General features: G+C 39.9%; 1 protein-coding gene across 11 annotated transcripts in view; it reads right to left on the reverse strand.

Moving 5' to 3' along the window:
* The window catches only part of Nrxn3 (neurexin 3), a 1,519,933-nt gene that overhangs the window by 177,872 nt on the left and 1,320,060 nt on the right, over positions 1-22,001 (reverse strand). For all 11 annotated transcript variants that reach the window (XM_042692577.1, XM_042692576.1, XM_042692579.1 and 8 more), the window contains one exon: positions 1,434-1,605. In XM_042692577.1, coding sequence (XP_042548511.1) covers positions 1,434-1,605 — 172 coding nt within the window. The remainder of the gene's footprint in view (positions 1-1,433; positions 1,606-22,001) is intronic.

A 22,001-nucleotide genomic window follows, 5' to 3' on the forward strand; every position in this document is an offset into this window, starting at 1 on the left:
TATTTTGGATGATAATAAGAATTCATAGTAACTGCTAACACTTCTGTCTTCTTCCAAGTGCTCAAAGATAATGTCGTGAGGTCATTCTAGTGCTTTAATCTAAGAAATACAAACAGACCCCCAGGGCTGGCTGGTTTGGGAAATTGAAACAACAGATGAATAGATAGGTAGGGATTTTTGATTCCATACTATGGGGCCATGTTACCACAATTCTTAAAACAGATACAGAGACCGGATATTACAGAAGAACTCAAGAGCAGCAATACTGTTGCTCTTAAAGAAAAATTAATGGTGACTTAAGGCAATAAAATACACTCACAGCCTTTAAGCCATTCGAAAGTCTTGAGCCACAAAAAGACAAATTTACCCTGACTATTTCTTTTGAGCATGGTAATTATTAGGTAAATGGTTCTTTAGACTTACTCGGCCCATCTTATTGTTAGGAAAGTGGGAAGAAAACAGTAAGTGTAGGGAATTTGAAGGATAGGGTGGGGAGTTATACATTGTATCCATATTAGTGAGAAATGCAGTATTCTGAGCTATGTTTTTGCATCCACCCATCTATCAGGTGACAAGGCAAATGAGCATCCCTTGCCTAGTATTTTTCCTTCTCTTCCTGGCACTTCTAACATCAGGGGCCAGGACTCTTTTCCTAGGGGAAGGGAGAGATGAAAGGCAAAACGAGGGGATTATTTGAATGATCACTTTGTAAAAAGACAACCTTTTCTCCTCTTGCCCTTGTTTCAGCCATCTGGCTCTGGGAGTTTGCTGCCTCCTGCTCCCATGACTGGGAAATTCGAACAGATGATTAACACCTCTCTCTCTCTCTCTCTCTCTCTCTCTCTCTCTCTCTCTCTCTCTTTCTCTGTCATTTTACTGAAGTTCAAGACAGACTTAATATAGGTGTTAGAAAAATGATTGGCAAAATCAACAATTAAAACGAAATTCCCCCACTGGCCTTTCTCTCATAGTACCCTTAATATTCATGAATTCTCACTTGGTAAACCTCTTTGTGTAGCCTCTTTACTGCCCCTTGCCAGCTGTACCTTTTATCATATCTGACTAAATGGCACTACTCAGGCTAGATCTCAACTTGGTTATCCTGTAGGTCTCAGCAGTCGCTCACAATAAAGATGTACATTGTCCACCACCATTCATCATTTGCAGTACTTTGAAAAACCTACATTGATTATCTTTGGTATGAACCAGCCAGGCAGTATTGGTGAAAGATTGGTTTTTAAAAAGGGTTTAGTGCATCGTTAGTAAGTCTCCAGGAGCTCCTTATCCTGATCAAATATTAAGAAGAAGAAAAAAAGTAAGCATGTATACTTCACTCAAGTGTTCCTTGAACTGATGACAGCCATGAGAAAAGTTACTATGCAGTAGAGTAGGAGAGTGAAAGGCAGCATGGTCACTGAGAATACAACATGTACCTGTAGGATAATGTTCATTCACCGGCCAGTTGTCCACCTGGAGTGTGGCATTGCCTCCGTTCCTGGTGAAACGCACCACGTGGTATTTGCCGTCATTAACAGGGGTCCTCTCCTCTTTGATGGAGATATCAACGGTGCCAATATTGAAGACAACTCCAATTTTCCCCTGTTCCTGTAATAAAGAAACACAAAAGGCATAGTTATCACTGACCACAAGGTTTTCTCTCTTTCAAGTCAATCCTCCAACTAGCAATAAACCTGTAGGTGCCCAGAGGGAGCTGTCTGTATGAAGTTAATAATAGTATCCTATATTTCTCCATGGGCTTTCATCCTGAACATAAAAACCAATGGTATAAAGCCACCCAAATTGCTCTCACAGGCTACACGGTGCAGGTTACATCATTCAATTGCCCTCCACGGATACCGAGGCTGGAAAGATAGAGCTATTTAACAATGAGGCAGTGACACTGCCAAGTTCATTTCAGTGAGAAGAATGGGGCCTGTTTTCTAAGAGAAGCTAATAAGACATTGGGCCCTACATCATTTCATAATTCAGTTTAGGGCTGAAGAGAGGCTTACGAGCCTGCCTTTAAATTTTCAGATAAAGGGAGAAGGCTCTGGAATGGTTAGGAGCCAATGCCACAGAAACAGATATTACAGACCAAGTCTGGACAATATTTTCTGTATATCCAAGTGAAATTTATTTTCAGTAAAAGGTAGGCAAAGTGAGCTAGTTTTCAGATGAGATGACTGCCATCCTCCCAGTACGTGTGGTCCTGCGGCCCAAAGAGAGATACAATAATCAGGTTACATGGGACATAGCAGAAAAGAATGGGGAGAAAAATCACAATGAATTTGAGAAGAGTAATGAATGAAAAGGATGAAGAAGGAGCTTGTGACAAGATCATCCACCTCCTAGGAAATAAACCTGGAATCACAGAACCATGAACAGTAATCTATTCAAACACTTACTCTTTCCTCTAATAATTGGTTATGACTAAAAGATTGGAACTAGTATTCATAGTGAAACAAAAGTGACCTTCCTGATCAGATGTAATCAGCTTCTCTTAACTTCTTAGAATGATAACACAGCTTTCTAGAGTATTGGTAGGGATGGGTTGTGAGAGAAGGGAGATATTGTCTTACATTTCTCTAGTTGTCTGACTTATTGGCAGTAAGTTGGGTACTTCATTAAAAAAAAAATCAGTTAAGTCAGGCACTGGTAGCTCATGCCTGTAATCCTAGCTACTCAGGAGGCTGAGATCCTAGGATCATGCTTTAAAGTCAGCCCCGGCAGGAATATCTATAAGACTCTTACCTCCAATTAACCACCAGAAAACTGGAAGTGATGCTGTGACTCAAGTGGTAGAGCATTCACCTTCAGCGGAAGAGCTCAGGGACAGCACCCAAGCCCAAAGTTCAAGCCCCAAAACCGACAAAAAATATACCTCCCCCCCCAATAAGTTGTTAGACGAAAAGGGTGACATTGGTCAAGATGCATTGTACTCAAGCTATGATATGTTCAGTTGACATCCCTTTGTATAAGTAATTACAGGTAATTAAATAATAAATAGAAAACGAAATGTTCAGTTGTAATTCTGGCATTTTACAGGAAGGAGTCACAGTATTGTTCACTAGATTTTGTGATCCACTCTCTACTTATACAAGAAATAGGAGAAGGAAATGAACATGAAGGAAGATGGGAAAAGGAAGAAGAATATGGCCTTTTTAAAAGTAAAATCAGAACTCCTGTAACGTATGATTCCATTGTCTCAGACATAGTGAATTGTTCATTTATTCATTCAATAGTAGGAACAATGTTTCTTAAACACCTAATATACTTAAAGTCAGAAATTTAAAATGTCTTGTGGAATGGGCACTGATTTCCATTCAGTTTAGAAGTTTATTTTTTGCATAGTTTCCCAAAGCATATGATCTCCTCCTTGCCTACTGTTTGTCCTTTAGTAGGTAAATCCATCTTGTATCCAATAAAAATGGACAAGTGCCTAAGAGTCCTGATCTTAGAAAGGAGGGTTATAGATTGAACAACAGATAATGTCAGCATTTAAGGTTGAAAAGGATGGATATACTTATGTCCCTTATTCCCTGACAGACAGGTAGGCAACAAACACTGATATCTTAATTTTCTATGTTTCTTCTCTGGAAAAATAAGACACAAATCCCTCCCCAAATGGTAACTAACACATTCATGATTCTTAAATCTCTGTTTATTGGGACCACTAGGTTCTCAAATTTGTTTTGTTTCCTCTCTAAATCTTCATATGAAACCAAGTTCCCAGCATGAAAACATGATGCATGGATAAATGGATCTGATTATCAGTTCTAATTTGTACATTTCATAACCATAATTAATGATATTATGATCCATCTTATAAGCCTTCCCCTTCATTCTCCTGGAATTCAGAAATGGCAACATGAATTTTTCTCAGAGAATTAGCATTCATTTATAAGGGTGTAAATGGGTGCAGAGTGGGGAGGGGGAATGTGGGTGTTTTTACCCACAAGGCTATAATAGCCTGAGTCATAACTCCCTTTGCAGAATGAAAGGCCTGGAGAAGTTACAAAACCATGACTGCAGACACCATTATTCCTCTGCCTATCCCACAAATGTGGGCTGGTTATTGCACCACTGTTCTTCAATAAGAAACCACTCCGTAAATCCTGGATGCATGGAAAGGACTGCTGGTGATTCAATTCACCTCTGAGTCACTAATTAATCATGGATGGAGAACAGTTTTAGGGGGAGACGGGAGACTTTAAACTCAAGTTCTGCAGCTTTCAGCCCCAGCAGTGGCCAAGTACAGTTCTGGCTCGGTGAGTTGGCTGATCAGCAAGATACAGTCTTGAGCAGATTTTTCTGCAAGATCCATAATAGATTCAGGAAAAGAAAAGATTTAATCTCTGCCAGAATAAATATTTGGTCCTTATCTAAGGTGCCACACATTTGCCAACATAATCACAGTTTCAGAGAGATCTTCTTAATCCTGTTAGCTTACTGCCACAACTCAGTGGAGCCCCTTACCCACGTTTCACTTCACTTCCTATGGCGGTAAATGTGGCTAGGCTGTGGTCTCTTTATTCACAGTAATAAGATTTCATTACTCTAACCTCCTTGTCATTTGTCAAGGGACCACATTGGCATTAAAATCTGTGGCTAACTGCTTTGTTTCAGTTCATTGTAAGTCAGGGAATCCTTATAGCAAATACCCATAGAGTTGCCCAGGCTCGAATCTCTGATGTTCAGCTGCCATGAAAATAAACCCAGCTGGGTCATGTGTCTATAGAAAAGGAGATGTGAAGGATAAGGAGCATTATCTTTGGAGCCAACCTCAATTGACCATGGGCGAGTTATTTAACTACTCTGAATCCACTTATTAATAACACAGGTATCAACTTTACGTAGTTCAAAAGGCTGTAAGGATGAAATAATATAACTTGTTTGATGAATGTGGCAGAATTTTATGAGGAACAATACATCATAAGAATAGAAGAGATGCATGAAATCAGAGGAGACCAGCCAATTGTTCACTCATAAATAACAATCTCTGATTGCTGGAAAAATTAATTGGCTCAATAGAATAAATTTGGCTTTTAGTAGAATACAATAGAAATATCACTCTGGCTCCCGAAATTGTATAGACTTAGTCAGGCTATTTAACTTCTGAGTTTTATCCTATGAAAGGCTGCATAAAGTGAAAAAGACACAAATTGCTACCTTTGAAGTACATACTTCTGAAACTCAATACGTGCCATCTTTCTTTCCTCTCATTAGGGTATTCAAAGTAGCGGTGTGACCTAAGGTTGGCTTGGTTTGGGAGACAATGTCATTGAGATGTGTTGTGAGAGTAAGTTAAATGTTAGCAAACAGAATATACTACAATTTTACAGGGTTGATGTCCTGTTTGGTAGTTGCTACCTTTCCACTCTCCCTAATGCCTTTTACAAAGACAAGAAAGGAGTAGCTACAGATATAACACGGCTATAAATCTTAAAGATTTCACACCCATTAGTATGAATGTTGCTACTAGATAATCATCTCAATTCATAGTCTTCTATAATATTAAAAACAAAGATAAGGCCAGTGCCAGTGGCTTATGCCTGTAATCCTGGCTACTCAGGAGGCTGAGGTCTGAGGATTGCAGTTCATACCTGGGCATGAAAGTCTATGACACTTTTATCTCTAAAAACTACCAAAATAAAACAAACAAACAAAACTGGAAGTGGAGTTTATGGCTCTAGTGGTAGAACACTAGCTTTGAGCAAAAAAAAGTTCAAGGATAGTGCTTAGGCCCTTAGCTCAAACCCCAGGACTGGTACACACACACACACACACACACACACACACACACACACACACACACACACACACACACGGGGTAAATCAGAAGAAATCATCAATAATTCTCAAGTGCATTCAGAGAAAACATAATATTCTGACTGAATGGTCTAGGAACAGCTGTCTTCCAATACCCAATACTACTTTATCAGTAGTGGCTATTTATGAGCCCACCTGGTTCTTCAAATTAGTCTAGCTCCAGCTTTTAGATCCATAATCAACCTCATTATAGTTATCATCGCTTACAGTGAACCCACGAGATGGTACAAACACCCAAGTTCAGCTTTAGAAGCAAAAATACACAGGAATGCACAAAAGATGCCCAAGGATAAAGATTCCCCTAAGGGTTGTCTTTTCATTTATCCCAGAGTGCCCCTATGGAAGCAGAATGCACCATCAGCTCGTTCCGAAAATTGCAAAAGAAAGGAAGAAAGAAAGGAAGAAAAAAGAAAGAAAGAAAGAAAGAAGGTATAGGAAGGAAAGGAAAGGAAAGGAAAGGAAAGGAAAGGAAAGGAAAGGAAAGGAAAGGAAAGGAAAGGAAGCTGCATCGTCAATTTTGGGCTCCCACAGAGTACATTAGTTAAGTACTAGATAATACGATGAAAGCAACATATGCATGATACCTCCCATGGCCTACTCCATCGCAAGGCCATTGAAGTCCATTTCAAATATGGCCTTATAGTATATAAAGTCATTAATGGTGCTGTTTGCCACATTTTTCTACTTCTCACCATCATGGGCTTATAGCACAAAGAAAATTTCTAGTTCTTTTTTTATGGTTTGTATATGAACCTATGGATGCATTTCATATACAAACCCATAAATAGCTTTGCTATGTTGAATGCTTGGTCCCAGCTGGTAGCTCTAATTTCAAGAGGTACGGTCTAAGTGAAGAAAATTGGCCCCTGGGGCAGATCCTTGGGGGCATTTTGTCCCTGGCCTCTTCTAGCTTTCTTCCTCTGGTTCCTGGCTGCCAGGATACAAACTACTTTGCTCCACTATAACTTCCCTACCATGATGGTTTGACACCTCTGCAATCACCATAGGAATAAATTTATTCACTTGTCCATTGATTTAAGAAACAGTTAACCAGGCTCCTGTTGTGATGTATAGATTTTAAAGATCCACAGTTGGGTGAGATAAAATTTATACACACACACACACACACATGCACACAGGTTTCAGGTTGACAGCTGGCAAGGCAGTGCTCACTGAAGTCCAGCATAGACCAATATATCTTAATAATATATCCCAACAATGTCTTGCTTTTCTCCCTCAGACATCTACCACATTTGTAAGGGACTGGTCAATAGCACTGTAGAAGATCTTGAGCCCTGTGCTCACATTTATAATACCTTAAGAAACACATTCCTAATTCAAAATGAGAAACCACATTTGATGCATCTACAGCCTCACACATCTTACACACATGCTTACAAAGAGAGGGTCTGCAAGTAGAAACATCAATACCATGAGGGGTCTTGTTAGAAATACAAATGCTCAGGTCTTGTGCCAGATCCTCCTGGGTTGAGGGATTTCCCCTTACATTCAGGTCTTGATTCCCTGTCTTCTTCACTGACACATGAAGTTTAATGTATTCTTCACCAAAAATAAAATCTTTCTGTGTGGTCTGTACGCATGTCTACAACATGCACACACACAAATGCACATTTACATTACCGGTGTGTCTACTTGTGCACATGCATGAATTTTTACAACATCTGATCTAAAATTGCAGTGCAGCCCCCAGAACACCAGGTGGGTGATAGGCACATGTTGAGAACCACACTGATTCTGCTTTTACCCTAGGCATTGATTAAATGTCCATTTTGTTGGCATAACTGCAATGCAAGCTCACACCCACAGAAAATGGCAGGTCTAATGGTTTGCATGCCCTGCGCTGTGTCCTCTGTTTGATCGTGGTTACTCCTTTCCCCACTAACTCATTGCTGTGTTACCTAACAAAATCTCCTAGTACGCCTCCCCTGGCACAATAATATTAAGTAATATACCCAATTCCTACTATCTTTTGACCTTTTATTTCAAACTGAGTAATTTAAGTTATTTTCCACAAAGATGCATGATCAGCACTGAATGGCTGCACAGGGAAACAGTCCTCTCTTAAAAGTAAATATTCCAGGCCAACTAGTAGCTGCCCTATAAAACAAAGACAGCAAACAGACAGTAACCCCCAAGACCTGTTCTCTGGTTGTAAAGAACCCTTTAGTGATTCTCTATGGTACTTAACCATTTACACAACTTCCAAGTAACAGGCTGTGTTTACATTACAGCCTTGGGGTGAACAGGTCTCTATGACTAAGAAACATTAATGAGTAACTCTTGAATTAATAAGTACAACATTCTTAGCTATACTTCCGAAGATGAATTCCCAGTCTAAACTGCACAGTATTCCCTGGATGAAAAATAAACTTCATATAGATATTTCATAACTGATAGATTCATCACAGGGGGCCCTCAGAAAATACAACGTTGATTGTGATAATGTTTAGGGATGTTTGATGGAGGGTTATGCAAATTTGCTGTAGGCAAATTGACTTGGAGCGGAAACCAACCAACTATGAGGCAAACTGAAATGTTTCCAGTTTTGTAAATAAAGTCTTATTAGGCCTGAACTACACTCATTCATTTATGCATTTCCTTTGTCTGTTTTTGTACTGCAACAATAGAGATGAACAGCTACAACAGAGAGTATGTGGCCTCTGACTTTCTACAATAGAAGAAGTTTTTCTGATCCTTGTTGTTGAATCTTGAATAATTTAAAGCTACCTATTTAGGCAGGGAGGGGAAGGGGAGTCCTGGGGCTTAAAATCAATCAGGACCTAGGAGCTGCCCTTAGCTTTGATGCTAAAGGCTAATGCTCAGCCATTTGATCCACAGCTCCACTTCTTGGTTTTTGGTGGCTAAATGGAGATAAGAATGTTATGGACTTTACTGCCCAAGCTGGCTTCAAACTATGATCCTCAGCTTTCAGCCTCCTAAATAGCTAATTACAGATGTGAGCCACTGGAGTCTTGGCTACCTGGGTTTTTTTATTTTTATTTTTAACTTATGACCAATAGCTTATGTTCAAGGGCTCAGAATAACTCAAGTAGTGGGAAGGTCAAATGGAAAGGCTGCATCATACCTACTCATTGAACTATTATATATGGCTTTGGAGTGACTCAGTTACCCCCTTTTCTAAATTGTATTCTCATGAGTAACTGTAGAACATGCTTGGAATGTACCATTCTGAGATCAGTAGGGACTGGCTAGAATTGTCAAAGGTCTCTTCCAGTCCCTCTCAGAACAGGATGTTTTTCAACACTGTTGCCCATTGAATCATGTCATATTGCCTCTGGGGTACAAAACCTAGTTTGGACTGCTTTTTAGGGCCCCATACCTTTACAGATAGGTTGCAACCATCCTGGACAGCTTCCCTAAGCCCTAGAGGATGGTCACAATGAGTCTCAGGCTATTCTTACCATTATCGGCCTGTCTATAAGTAGTAAATCCACTTTGTGTGCCTCGGCATGCAGATGTGATGGGGAGGTTGGTGATCTATCTCACTGAGCTCAAACACATTAGCAACCAGAGCAGAGTGACTCTGCCTCTCAACTGTGATCTGGCGAATAGGGCACATTTATAACAAAAGAAGACAAGATTCACAAAATCCCATGCAATTAAGTGGGAATGAATCTATCTTAGATTCCCACTGAGGGTGGTCTAGATACTAAAACCAACTCACCACTGAAGGCAGTCACCAACAGATACAGAGAAATTAATAGTAGCTAGTAATAGTCTGGTAATGAAGGAGACGGGGTGAGGCGAAGTTGCAAGTTATTAAACTTATAATGATAGGACATTTCTTTCTGAAAACTTCTCTAATTCTGTGGAAGTAAGTCAGGTACATGTTGAAGGCATAGGACACTAAGAGAAGCCCACATCACTCTGATGTTAGGATTTCAGTTTACTGTATTTGATGAAATGGGAGGGGAGAATAGCATTCCAGCCCAAAAACTATTTCAGTCTCTAGGGCCCCTGTGCAACTGGAAGACATTTGAGCCACCTGCATGATAAATGGTGATTAACTGAACTCTCAAGTTTACCTGCAAGGGGAATCTTCTGGAGATGAACACACTGAAATAGGAGTTCACTTTTCCCTTTCCTAGGTATTATAAACAATAAGTCCAGGAGATTCTCATATATCAGCTGTGTGTGCCTATCTGCACACAGGGACTCAAGTGTGTGTGTGTGTGTGTGTGTGTGTGTGTGTGTGTGTGTGTGTGTGTGTTGGCCTGGAGATAGTGTGGCAGCTCCATATTTCATCCAGGGTGATATTTTATAGTCTTCTGCTTTGTCAACTCTCACCACTCTAACGTTCTCTCTCTTGGATCAGATCAGCATTTCTAATTCAAAAGGCTGATTCTCACTGGGCCTCCGGCCACCAGTGCAAGAGCTCAAGACAGAGATGGGAAAGTATGATTTAAACAGCTCCAGAGCATCAGGAGAAGGCAGGCCTGCTGAACTCCACGGGAGCATCAAAGCCTCTGCAAGCAAGCCAGAGTGGTCTGGACACCAAGCAGAAGCATGAAAGGGAAAGTGCTTTCCCTGCCACCATGATGAGATTAGTGACTCACACCAAACATGAGAGAAGATGTCACAGGGAGCTAGCTCAGACTTTGGGGGGAAAAAGAAAGTCTGCCATTCCAGCCTGGAGAACGACTTCACACATGTGTTCTTTTGATAGAATCATTGGGAAACCCAGCTGCTGATGTTAATTTACTTGAATGGCAATTTCCTTACTAAGTTCTTGAGTTTTAGCCAAATAGAGAAAATGCCTCTGGGATAGCAGAATAGGTTCCATCCCCTGCTGCGGTATGTGTCATAAGCCCTTGGGGACCTGCCATGGTATTAGATCCACAATTATCCAGGAAGTCTATACTGCATTCATATGTACTATAAGAAGCATGGGACTTGAACTCAAGGCTTGGGCACTGTCCCTGAGCTTTTCTGCTCAAGGCTAGCACTATACCACTTTGAGCCACAGTGGCACTTCCAGTTTTCCGGTGGTTAATTGGAGATAAGAGTCTCACAGGGTCGCAGCGGTGACTGCAGCCGCGACCATACCTGAGCGCTCACACAGAGAGTCCGGGACGAAGGAGCCAGACGCAGCGGGCGAGAGGATTCTACTCAACACCAGCAAGAACCGACAAGGAGCGGACAACTTCATCCTGCACTTTGCAGACCAGAGACGACCCAGGATCCAAGACTCGGCGTGAGTAGAAGCCCGACGTCCTCACTCCTTCTCAGGGAGCAGAGGAGGGAAGGCCACCCCGCCCCCCCCAGCACTGGTGATCTCCATCTTGGATACCGACAAAGCTTGGAGGAGCTGCTAGCTCCAACTCAGGCCTTGGAATAAAACGAGTCATTTAACAGGTCACAAGAACTTAACGGGGAAGTGACCTGCCAGACTCAGCTCCATCCAGGGAAAAGACACCCAGCTCAGGCACCAGCCATTGGAGTGGCTTTCCTCACTGGGTAACCAGAGCCAGAGGCTGCCCCTCCCTCTAGCAGCCTCCACAATCAATTGAAAAACAGAAACCCTGAGAATGGCTCCTGGGTGGGCTCTGTGAATTTTTCACAAAATAGCCCCAGGGAAAAGCTACTGTTTGTTGAAAGGCCTCAACTCTTCCAGAACCTAGCCTTATCCACCCCTCTTTTGTGATTCTCAAAGCAGATCACCCTCCCATTAAACTAAACTGGGAGGGGGGATCTCAAAATCTTGGGTAAAGCAGAGCATTTTTCTGCCTGTTCGAACAAACTGACTTAAGAAACCAATCAAGCCACAGGACCTCAAGCTGACCAGAGACTCCAACAAGAGGCTGGTTACAGACAAAAGGGAGATACAGGATTCTTCCTACCCCTCCCCCCCAAAAAAAAAAAAAAATCAAAGAACTTTTTTTTCTTCTTTTCTTTTTTCTTTTTTTTTTTTTTTTGGTACCTTATATATATAAAAAAAATTTTTTTCCTTTTCTAAAACTTTTATTAATCTTTAATTTTTGACTTTTTTGAAAAAATAATTGTTTTCCAGTAACTTTTTTTTCCCTCTTATAATTTTTATTTTAGGAATACGTGAATGTACATTTTCCTTTCTTTTCTTGTCTTCTCTCTCTTTTTCTTTCTTTCTTAATTATCTTTTTGTTTTTTGTCTAGCTCTACTGAACTTCTGATCTTTTTTTTTCTCCCTTTCTTATCCTTTTCACCTTTTCCTTTCTTTTGTTCTTCTGTATGTGACTTAACTCTTGTCCTGCACATCCTCAGATAAACCCATAGTTAACTAGTAGACCCTATCCCCCATTGTGTACACACTTAATCCACAAATTTATTACTCAATCCAAAACCTCTGAGACTTAAATTCCTTAATAGCAGTACTACCTCTTTATACCTATATAATATTTTAAGCATTTTTTAAGTTTTTCACATCTCCTCTATCTCCCTCCTGTTTTCTCATTATATTCACATTCCTCTCTAAATAGATGGTCTTTCAATCTCCATAACTATATTAATTTTTACATTTCTAATTTTTTTTTCTGGTCTCTTTTCATTTCCCTTTCCCTTTCTTCTTTTTCTCTCCCTCTCTACTTGCATCTTACCCAACCTATTTCCTGCATTGAGATTAGGACATAGTTAACTCTCCCTGTGCCTCCCCACACCAATCTATTCCTAATTTTTACCCACATCTCTCCCTAACCCTAAAAATTTCTGGTTTTCCAAATTCTTCTCTGCGGTTCGAAGCCCATTAACATATAGTTGTTTGATGTTGAATAGATGTATCTGTTGAACTAGATTGTATCTGTAGACTATTGACTGTATAAATGCAAACGTTGGTTGATGGTTGCCTTAAGATAGTGTTCTAGCACAAAACTGGTGCTATTTTCATCTCAAATGGGCAGAGTAAGCCGGAAAAACACAAGAAAAATGGCAAATCCGGGTATCTCAATTCCCAATCTTGACAATCAGGGGTCAGATCAGATAATGAACAATCCAGAGGAGAGTTCCCAAATAGCTCTACAAACACTGGTGGCAAACATGATAAATGAGATGTTTGACAACTTACAAAGGACTCTGTATGAGCGTGATAGGGAGAGAGAGGAGGCATCCCAAAAGTTTATACAGGAATATCATAAGCGTGAGGAAGCTACTCAAAAACTGATACAGGATTTGCGTAAACAACTTGAGAATACTCAAAGAGAAAGGGAGGAATGGCGTGAGCAGGCTGAGAACACTCAAAGAGAACTGCAGGAATCCCACGAATGGGAGGAAAGAGAACTGCAGGAATCCCACAAACGGGAGGAAGCTAATCAAAGAGTAATTCAGGAATTGAGAGACCAGGTAGAGAACACACAAAGATCACTAAAGGCATTCATGGAATCCATTAACAAAGAGCTGAAGGAAGTCAGGGAGACCACAAAGGGAATGCTGAATGGAACCCAACAGAAGGAATGGGAGTCCAAAGAAACCATAACCAATCAACTAAGTGATTTAAGAACAAACACTGAACACCAAATTAAGGAAGTAAAGAAATTCATACAAGACCTAAAACAGAGCTTCAACAAAGTACTTGAAGCCATCAAAGCTGACCAATTAGAACGAAAAGAGATAAAAAACAAAGTAGAGAGTCTTGACAGCAGGTTAGACCATGCAGAAGATCGAATCTCAGGGATTGAAGACAGCCTAGATATTATAGAGAAAGAACATACAACCATCCAAGACAAGTCCAAGAAGTATGATAGATCTATCCAACACCTGGAAGACACCATCAGAAGGCCTAATCTAAGGATAATGGGTGTAGAGGAGCACCTAGAAACAGAAGTTAATGGTCTAGGAAATTTGTTTAACAGGATCCTAGCAGAGAACTTCCCAAACATACAAAAAGATAGGCCTATTCAGATACAAGAAGCTTTTAGAACCCCAAATAGACCAGACCAGAATAGGACATCCCATCGTCACATTATAATCCACACAGGATCAACTCAGACCAAGGAAAAGATCCTTAAAGCTGTCAAGGAGAAAAGATCAATCACCTATAAAGGGAAACCAATTAGAATCACCTCAGATTTCTCAGCAGAGACAATCAAAGCAAGAAGAGCCTGGAATGATATATGCCATGCCCTAAAAACAAACAACTATCAACCAAGAATACTGTACCCAGCTAAACTCTCCTTCATAACTGAAGGCCAAACAAAAACCTTCCATAGCAAAGAAAAATTGGAACAATACATCTCCACCAAACCAGCCCTACAAAAGATTCTTAAAGATGTCCTACACATAGAAAACCAACAAGACCGCAACAAAGGCCAAGAAACTGCACCCAAACTGAGAATCCAAGAACCATAGGAAGAACCCAGTTTTCGCAGCCCCCAAGAAGGTGGATAACATGGCAGGAACTCTCAAATACCTCTCAGTCCTATCTCTTAACGTTAACGGACTGAACTCTCCAATTAAGGGACATAGACTGTCTAGTTGGATTAAAAAACAAGACCCTTCTATCTGCTGCCTGCAGGAGTCACATCTTGCCCGTAAAAACAAACACATTTTCAATGTTAAAGGCTGGAACAAAATCTACCAAGCAAACGGCCCCCATAAACAGGCGGGAGTTGCAATCCTAATATCAGATAAAATAGACTTCAAATTAAAATTCGTGAGAAGAGATAAAGAAGGTCGCTACATACTAATTAAAGGATCTCTCCTTCAGGAGGATATTACAATTCTAAATATCTATTCACCAAACAATGGAGCACCCAAATTTATCAAAGAAACACTACTTTCCCTCAAATCCCATATAGATCCAAAGACATTAATTGTTGGGGATTTTAACACACCACTCTCCCCACTAGATAGATCAACTCGGCAAAAACTCAACAGAGAAACCGCAGATCTAAACAGCTGCATAGATCAACTAGACTTAACAGACATCTACCGAACATTTCACCCAGCAGCATCAGAATACACGTTTTTCTCAGCAGCACATGGAACGTTTTCTAAAATAGACCACATTTTAGGCCACAAAGCAAACTTGTCTAAATTCAGAAACATTGAAGTTATACCTTGCATTCTCTCTGACCACAAGGGAATAAAATTAGAACTCAACACCAAAAGCCACCAAAGAAAGTCCGGTATCACATGGAGGCTGAACAACACACTGCTGAATCAAGAGTGGGTCATGGAAGAGATTAGAAAGGAAATTCAAATGTTCATGCTATTCAACAAAAATGAACACACAAATTACCAGCTCCTCTGGGACACAGCAAAGGCAGTACTCAGAGGCAAGTTTATAGCTCTGAGCTCCTACATCAACAAATTGGAGAGATCTGAAACTAGCAATTTAATGACACATCTAAACCTCCTTGAAAAAGAGCAGCAAGATAAACCCCAATCCAGTAGACGGAAAGAAATAATCAAAATTAAATCAGAATTAAATGAATTAGAATCCAAAAAAACTATAGAAAGAATCAACAAAACAAAGAGTTGGTTCTTCGAAAAACTTAACAAAATTGACAGACCCTTAGCAAATCTTATCAGAAAAAGAAGAGAACACACCCAAATTAATAAACTCAGAGATGAGAATGGAAACATCACCACGGAAACAACCAAGATTCAGAACATTATAAGGGAATACTTCTCAAAACTTTATGCTAATAAGTTTGAGAACTTGACAGAAATGGACCTTTTCCTAGCAAATATTGACATGCCAAAACTAAACCAAGATGAGTTAAACCAGCTTAACAGGCCCATATCAAGCATTGAAATAGAAACAGCAATAAGAAACCTCCCAGCTAAGAAAAGTCCAGGACCAGATGGTTTTACAGCGGAATTTTACAAGGCCTTCAAAGCAGAGCTCACACCAATACTCCTCCAACTCTTCAATGAAATTGAAAGAGAAAGCTCACTACCGAACACATTCTATGAAGCCATCATAACCCTCATCCCAAAACCAGGCAGGGACTCATCAAAGAAAGAGAACTATAGACCCATTTCTTTGATGAACATTGATGCAAAACTTCTCAACAAAATTTTGGCCAATCGACTTCAACAATTCATCCAAAAAATCATACACCACGATCAAACTGGATTCATTTCAGTGATGCAAAGCTGGTTCAATATACGCAAATCAATTAATATTATTCATCACATCAACAGGAGCAAGAATAAGAACCACATGGTTATCTCAATAGATGCAGAAAAAGCATTCGACAAGATCCAACACCCCTTTATGATGAAGGTTTTGGAAAAACTAGGAATCCATGGAACATTCCTCAATACAATAAAGGCTGTATATGACAAACCTACAGCCAGCATTATACTCAATGGTGAAAAACTAAAGCCATTTCCTCTTAACTCAGGAACAAGACAAGGATGCCCACTCTCTCTACTTCTCTTCAATCTAGTATTAGAATGCCTAGCTACAGCAATAAGACAAGATGCAGACATAAAGGGGATCCAAATAGGGAAAGAAGAAATAAAACTCTCCCTCTTTGCAGATGACATGATCTTGTATTTAAAGAATCCCATAGACTCCACTCCCAAATTACTCAAGCTGATTCAAAACTTTGGCAAAGTAGCAGGTTATAAAATTAACCCCCAAAAATCAATGGCTTTTCTGTATGCCAACAATGAGAAAAGTGTGGCTGAAATTAGGAAAGCAACTCCATTTGTAATAGCCCCACAAAAAATAAAATACCTAGGAATTAACTTAACTAAAGAAGTGAAGGACCTCTATGATGAAAACTTTAAAATCTTGAAAAAGGAAATCAACACAGAACTAAAAAAATGGCAAAGCCTCCCATGCTCCTGGATTGGAAAGATTAACATCGTGAAAATGGCAATACTTCCCAAGGCTATCTACAAATTCAACGCAATACCTATCCAAATTCCAACCTCATTCTTCAAGGAAATAGAAGAGGCAATCCAAAAATTCATATGGAACAATAAAAGACCCCGAATAGCAAAAACGCTCCTGAATGGAAAGAACACTGCTGGAGGAATATCAATACCAAACTTCAAACTCTACTATAAAGCCATAGTAATCAAAACAGCTTGGTATTGGCATAAGAACAGACCTCAGGACCAATGGAATAGAATTGAAAACCCAGAAATGAACCTACAGACCTATAGCCATCTAATCTTCGATAAGGGAGCTAAAACAATAGAATGGAAGAAAGACAACCTCTTCAGTAAATGGTGCTGGCAAAATTGGTTAACTACATGTAGAAAACTAAAGCTAGATCCTTATATATCACCCTGCACCAGAATCAACTCCAAATGGATCAACGACCTTGAACTCAAAGCAGACACTCTGAAAACATTACAGGATGGAATAGGAGAAACCCTAGGTCTCCTTGGCTCAGGCCGAAATTTTCTGAATAGAGACCCGGAAACACAACAAATCAAAGAAAGGTTGGACAAATGGGATTGCATAAAGTTGCAGAGCTTCTGCAGGGCAAATGACATAGCTAGCAAGATCAATAGAAAGCCCACGGATTGGGAGAAGATCTTTACTAGCCATACAACGGACAAGGGTCTCATATCTAAAATATACTTGGAACTCAAAAAATTAAACCCCCCAACAACAAATCCTCAAAGAAACAACTGCCCAATAAATAAGTGGGCTAAAGACTTAAAGAGAAACTTCTCTGAAGAAGAAAGAAGGATGGCCAATAGACACATGAAGAAATGTTCAACATCCCTAGCCATAAAAGAAATGCAAATCAAAACAACATTGAGATATTACCTCACTCCAGTTAGAACGGCAAAAATCAAAAACTCTAACAACAACAGATGCTGGAGAGGATGTGGACAGAAAGGAACCTTACTTCATTGTTGGTGGGAATGTAAACTTGTTCAACCACTTTGGAAAGCAGTATGGAGGTTCCTCAAAAGACTTCACATAGAGCTCCCCTATGACCCAGCAATCCCACTTTTGGGCATTTACCCTAATGTTTACAAACAAGACCACACTAAAGCTACCAGCACAACTATGTTTATTGCAGCATTATTTACCATAGCTAAGATATGGAACCAACCTAGATGTCCCTCAGTAGATGAATGGATCAAGAAAATGTGGTATATATACACAATGGAATTCTATGCCTCCATCAGAAAGAATGACATTGCCCCATTTGATAGGAAATGGAAAATCTTGGAAAAAATTATATTAAGTGAAGTAAGCCAGGCCCAAAGAAACGTAGGTCCCATGGTTTCCCTTATTTGTAATATCTAGTATATGTATGAGTCAAGCGGAAAAGGTCAGATAATGTGATGTCAGGAAAATGAACCCTTAGATGTGTATTTTAATGTTTTTTTCTTTCATGCATGTGTTTCTAACACATTTATAAGATTATCTCTTTGTTGCTTTGTATGTCCCTCCCCCACAGTATAACCCCTGCTTTCACTATATTTGATGTCAGTATAACTTGTGGAGGAGATAGGGAAAAACCAGTTCTTTAAGGATACAGGTGGACCTGTTGCAACAATGAGAAGTACAAGTTGTAATGTCCAAAATGAGCTTTACAACGTTGGTGTGGGGGGGGGGGGAGGGAAGGGGGGGAAGGGGGGGAAGGAGAAGGATTGGGATTAGGGGGGGAGGGGGGAGGCTGGGAAGGGATGTGAAGGGTAAACAAAGGAGGAGGCTGCAATGCTTGGTAAGAAATGTACGCATTATCCTGCCCATGTAACTGTAACTCCTCTGTACAGTATGTTCACAAATAAAATTAAATTAAATAAAAAAAAAAAAAAAAAGGATACAGGGTATCACGGTTTGGGAGAAGATCTTCACTAGCCATACAACAGACCAGGGTCTCGTATCTAAAATATACTTGGAACTCAAAAATTAAACCCCCCAACAACAAATCCTCAAAGAAACAACTGCCCAATAAATAAGTGGGCTAAAGACTTGAAGAGAAACTTCTCTGAAGAAGAAAGAAGGATGGCCAATAGACACATGAAGAAATGCTCAACCTCCCTAGCCATAAAAGAAATGCAAATCAAAACAACATTGAGATACCACCTCACTCCAGTTAGAACAGCAAAAATCAAGAACTCTAATAACAACAGATGCTGGAGGGGATGTGGACAGAAGGGAACCTTACTTCATTGTTGGTGGGAATGTAAACTTGTTCAACCACTTTGGAAAGCAGTATGGAGGTTCCTCAAAAGACTTCACATAGAGCTCCCCTATGACCCAGCAATCCCACTTTTGGGCATTTACCCTAATGTTTACAAACAAGACCACACTAAAGCTACCAGCACAACTATGTTTATTGCAGCATTATTTACCATAGTTAAGATATGGAACCAGCCCAGATGCCCCTCAGTAGATGAATGGATCAAGAAAATGTGGTATATCTACACAATGGAATTCTATGCCTCCATCAGAAAGAATGACATTGCCCCATTTGTTAGGAAATGCAAAGACTTGGAAAAAATTATATTAAGTGAAGTAAGCCAGGCCCAAAGAAACATAGGTTCCATGGTTTCCCTTATTTGCAATATCTAGTATATGTATGAGTCAAGCGGAAAAGGTCAGATAATGTGATGTTAGGAAAATGAATCCTTAGATATGTATTTGAATGTTTTTTTTCCTTTCATGCATTTGTTTCTAACACATTTATAAGATTATCCCTTTGTTGCTTTGTATGTCCCTCCCCCAGAGTATAACCCCTGCTTTCACTATATTTGATGTCAGTATAACTTGTAGAGGAGATGGGGAAAAACAAGTCGTTTAAGATACAGGTGGACCTGTTGCAACAATGAGAAGTACAAGTTGTCATGTGGAAACGTTTTTTTTTTCTTTCATGCATGTGTTTCTAACGCATTTATTTGATTATTTCTTTGTTGCTTTGTATGTCCCTCCCCCACAGTGTAACCCCCGCTTTCACTATATTTGATGTCAGTATAACTTGTGGAGGAGATGGGGACAATCAAGTCGTTTAAGGATTCAGGTGGACCTGTTGCAACAATGAGAAGTACAAAATGTCATGTCAAAAATGAGCTTTACAATGTCGGTGTGGGGGGGGGGGGAAGGTTTGGGTAGGAGGGAGGGGGGAGGCTGGGAAGGGAGGTGAAGGGTAAACAAAGGAGGAGGCTGCAATGCTTGGTAAGAAATGTATGCATTATCCTGCCCATGTAATTGTAACCCCTCTGTACAGTATGCTCTCAAATAAAATAAAATTAAATTAAAAAAAAAAAAAAAAAGAGTCTCACAGACTTTCCTGCCTGGTGGGAGCCACCAATATCTGACTGTTATGGCAGTTATAAAGGGCATAGATTTTTTGTTTGTTTTCTATTTTATGAATACATGCCAATCTGATTTATTGACATGTTAAAATAATATAATCCATTAGGCTACACACAGTGTATGGTGTATGGTGCCCATGCAAGTGTGTTTTTGTATATATGTAACTACTTAAAGAAGACATCATTCATATCCATAAGCTAGTTCCCCTATCCCTCTTCTTTCCTCTGAGATAAAGAGATGAAGACTCAAGAGAATTTATTTCTTTCTCTGTCCAGCAAAAGGAACACACGGTCCACCTCAAATATAGACCTTGATAGTCTCAGGATAGTCAATGGAATCCTAAAGCCCTGTTTCTACAGAAAGCATCTGAGGAATATTACTTTATTACAGAGACAACTCACACAAACTGTGGACTCCAGAGTGAATCTATCTGTAGAGTGCTCTAAATAGAACTTGCATAAAATCTAAGGAATAAGATTAGTTATTAGGGATCACTAATTTAGGAATAACCCAAAGACAGAGCAGGTTTCCTAGGTTCGGCCTATTCTTAAAACTGAATGGGGTACCCTTTTCCATCTGGAAAAAAAAATTTCTCTGAAGGCAATCTATCATTCCTCAGCATACATACTTATGTATCAATGGATGAAAACAATTCTATACGCATGGTTGTCAAGAGCCATCTTTGATTAATCACTATCCTAGTTAGCCATGATTACTCCAGTATCTATTGAACAATGAAATCACTTGCACCAGGTTATTTCTATCTTTCCCCACATTTTATCATGAGACTTGTGAGGGATAATAAATGCCCTTTGGTAGACTTAGTTTCATAAACATTCAGCTGACACCTGAAATGGTAAAAGTTGCATTCCTCTGAATGCAATACTATATAGCACAGAGTAAAGTATTTCCACTTCCCACTTTGAGGAAACTTATTAGAAATTAGGATTTCATGGACTTTCCTGCCCAGGCTGTTTTTGAACATCCAGCCTCAGATCTCAGCTGCCTGAGTAGCTAGGATTACAGGTATGAGCTACCTGGTGCCCAGCTTGTTCTAGTTTTGTTTTGGGGGATGTGCTTTTGTAAACATGAACCATGTCCATCTCTCAGGGGACCTCAGCTGTAACTTTATTTTGCATAGTCTACTGAATCATCCTCAGGATAATTGCCACAGGCCTACACTTGTTGAGGAGAATTTCTGTGGTCCTGGAGCGAGACCCTCCACCCACTCTGCTCATTTAATTTGTGTTAGATACAAATTGAAATCCTACAGATGGATATCAGTTAATTGAGCCATTTGATCACCATTAAACATAACCTTAACTTTTAAAATACCAAAGAAGCCAAACACAGAAAGTTACTTTTATTGCTCTGGTACTTCTTTACCCTTAAGTGCAGTGATTCCTGATCAGTCTAAGGCTTGACCTCTGTCCTTGAGGAAGCCAATCTTCATGAAAAAGTCTTTAAAAAAACATTGCTGTAAGTCCTGGGCACTGGTGGCTCACGCCTGTAATCCTAGCTACTCAGGAGGCTGAGATCTGGGGATGTGGTTTGAAGCCAGCATGGGCAGAAAGGTCCCCATGAGACTCTTATCTCTAATGAACTACTCAAAAAAGCAAGATATGGCAGATGTGGCTCAAGTGGTAGAAAGCTAATGCGGAGCACAAAGAAGTGCAAGGACCACACCCAGGCCCTGAGGTCAAGCTCCAAGACTGGCAGAAGACAAAACAAAACACCATTAAGTGGACTGCACTACATCCACCTTCATTCTAATCTGTGATGACTGAATTGCCAAATTGGGGTCTTTTCACATAGACTTTGTTATATCCACTCAGAAGTATTTTAATTTCCCTAACTCAGTGTTGTATGAGTGAGAGTCAAGTCTATTGATCATATCCTCTGGATAGGCCATTTT

This window comes from Dipodomys spectabilis, unplaced genomic scaffold (genome assembly GCF_019054845.1).
Source record: "Dipodomys spectabilis isolate Male_0828 unplaced genomic scaffold, ASM1905484v1 ptg000157l, whole genome shotgun sequence".
Taxonomy (NCBI): domain Eukaryota; kingdom Metazoa; phylum Chordata; class Mammalia; order Rodentia; family Heteromyidae; genus Dipodomys; species Dipodomys spectabilis.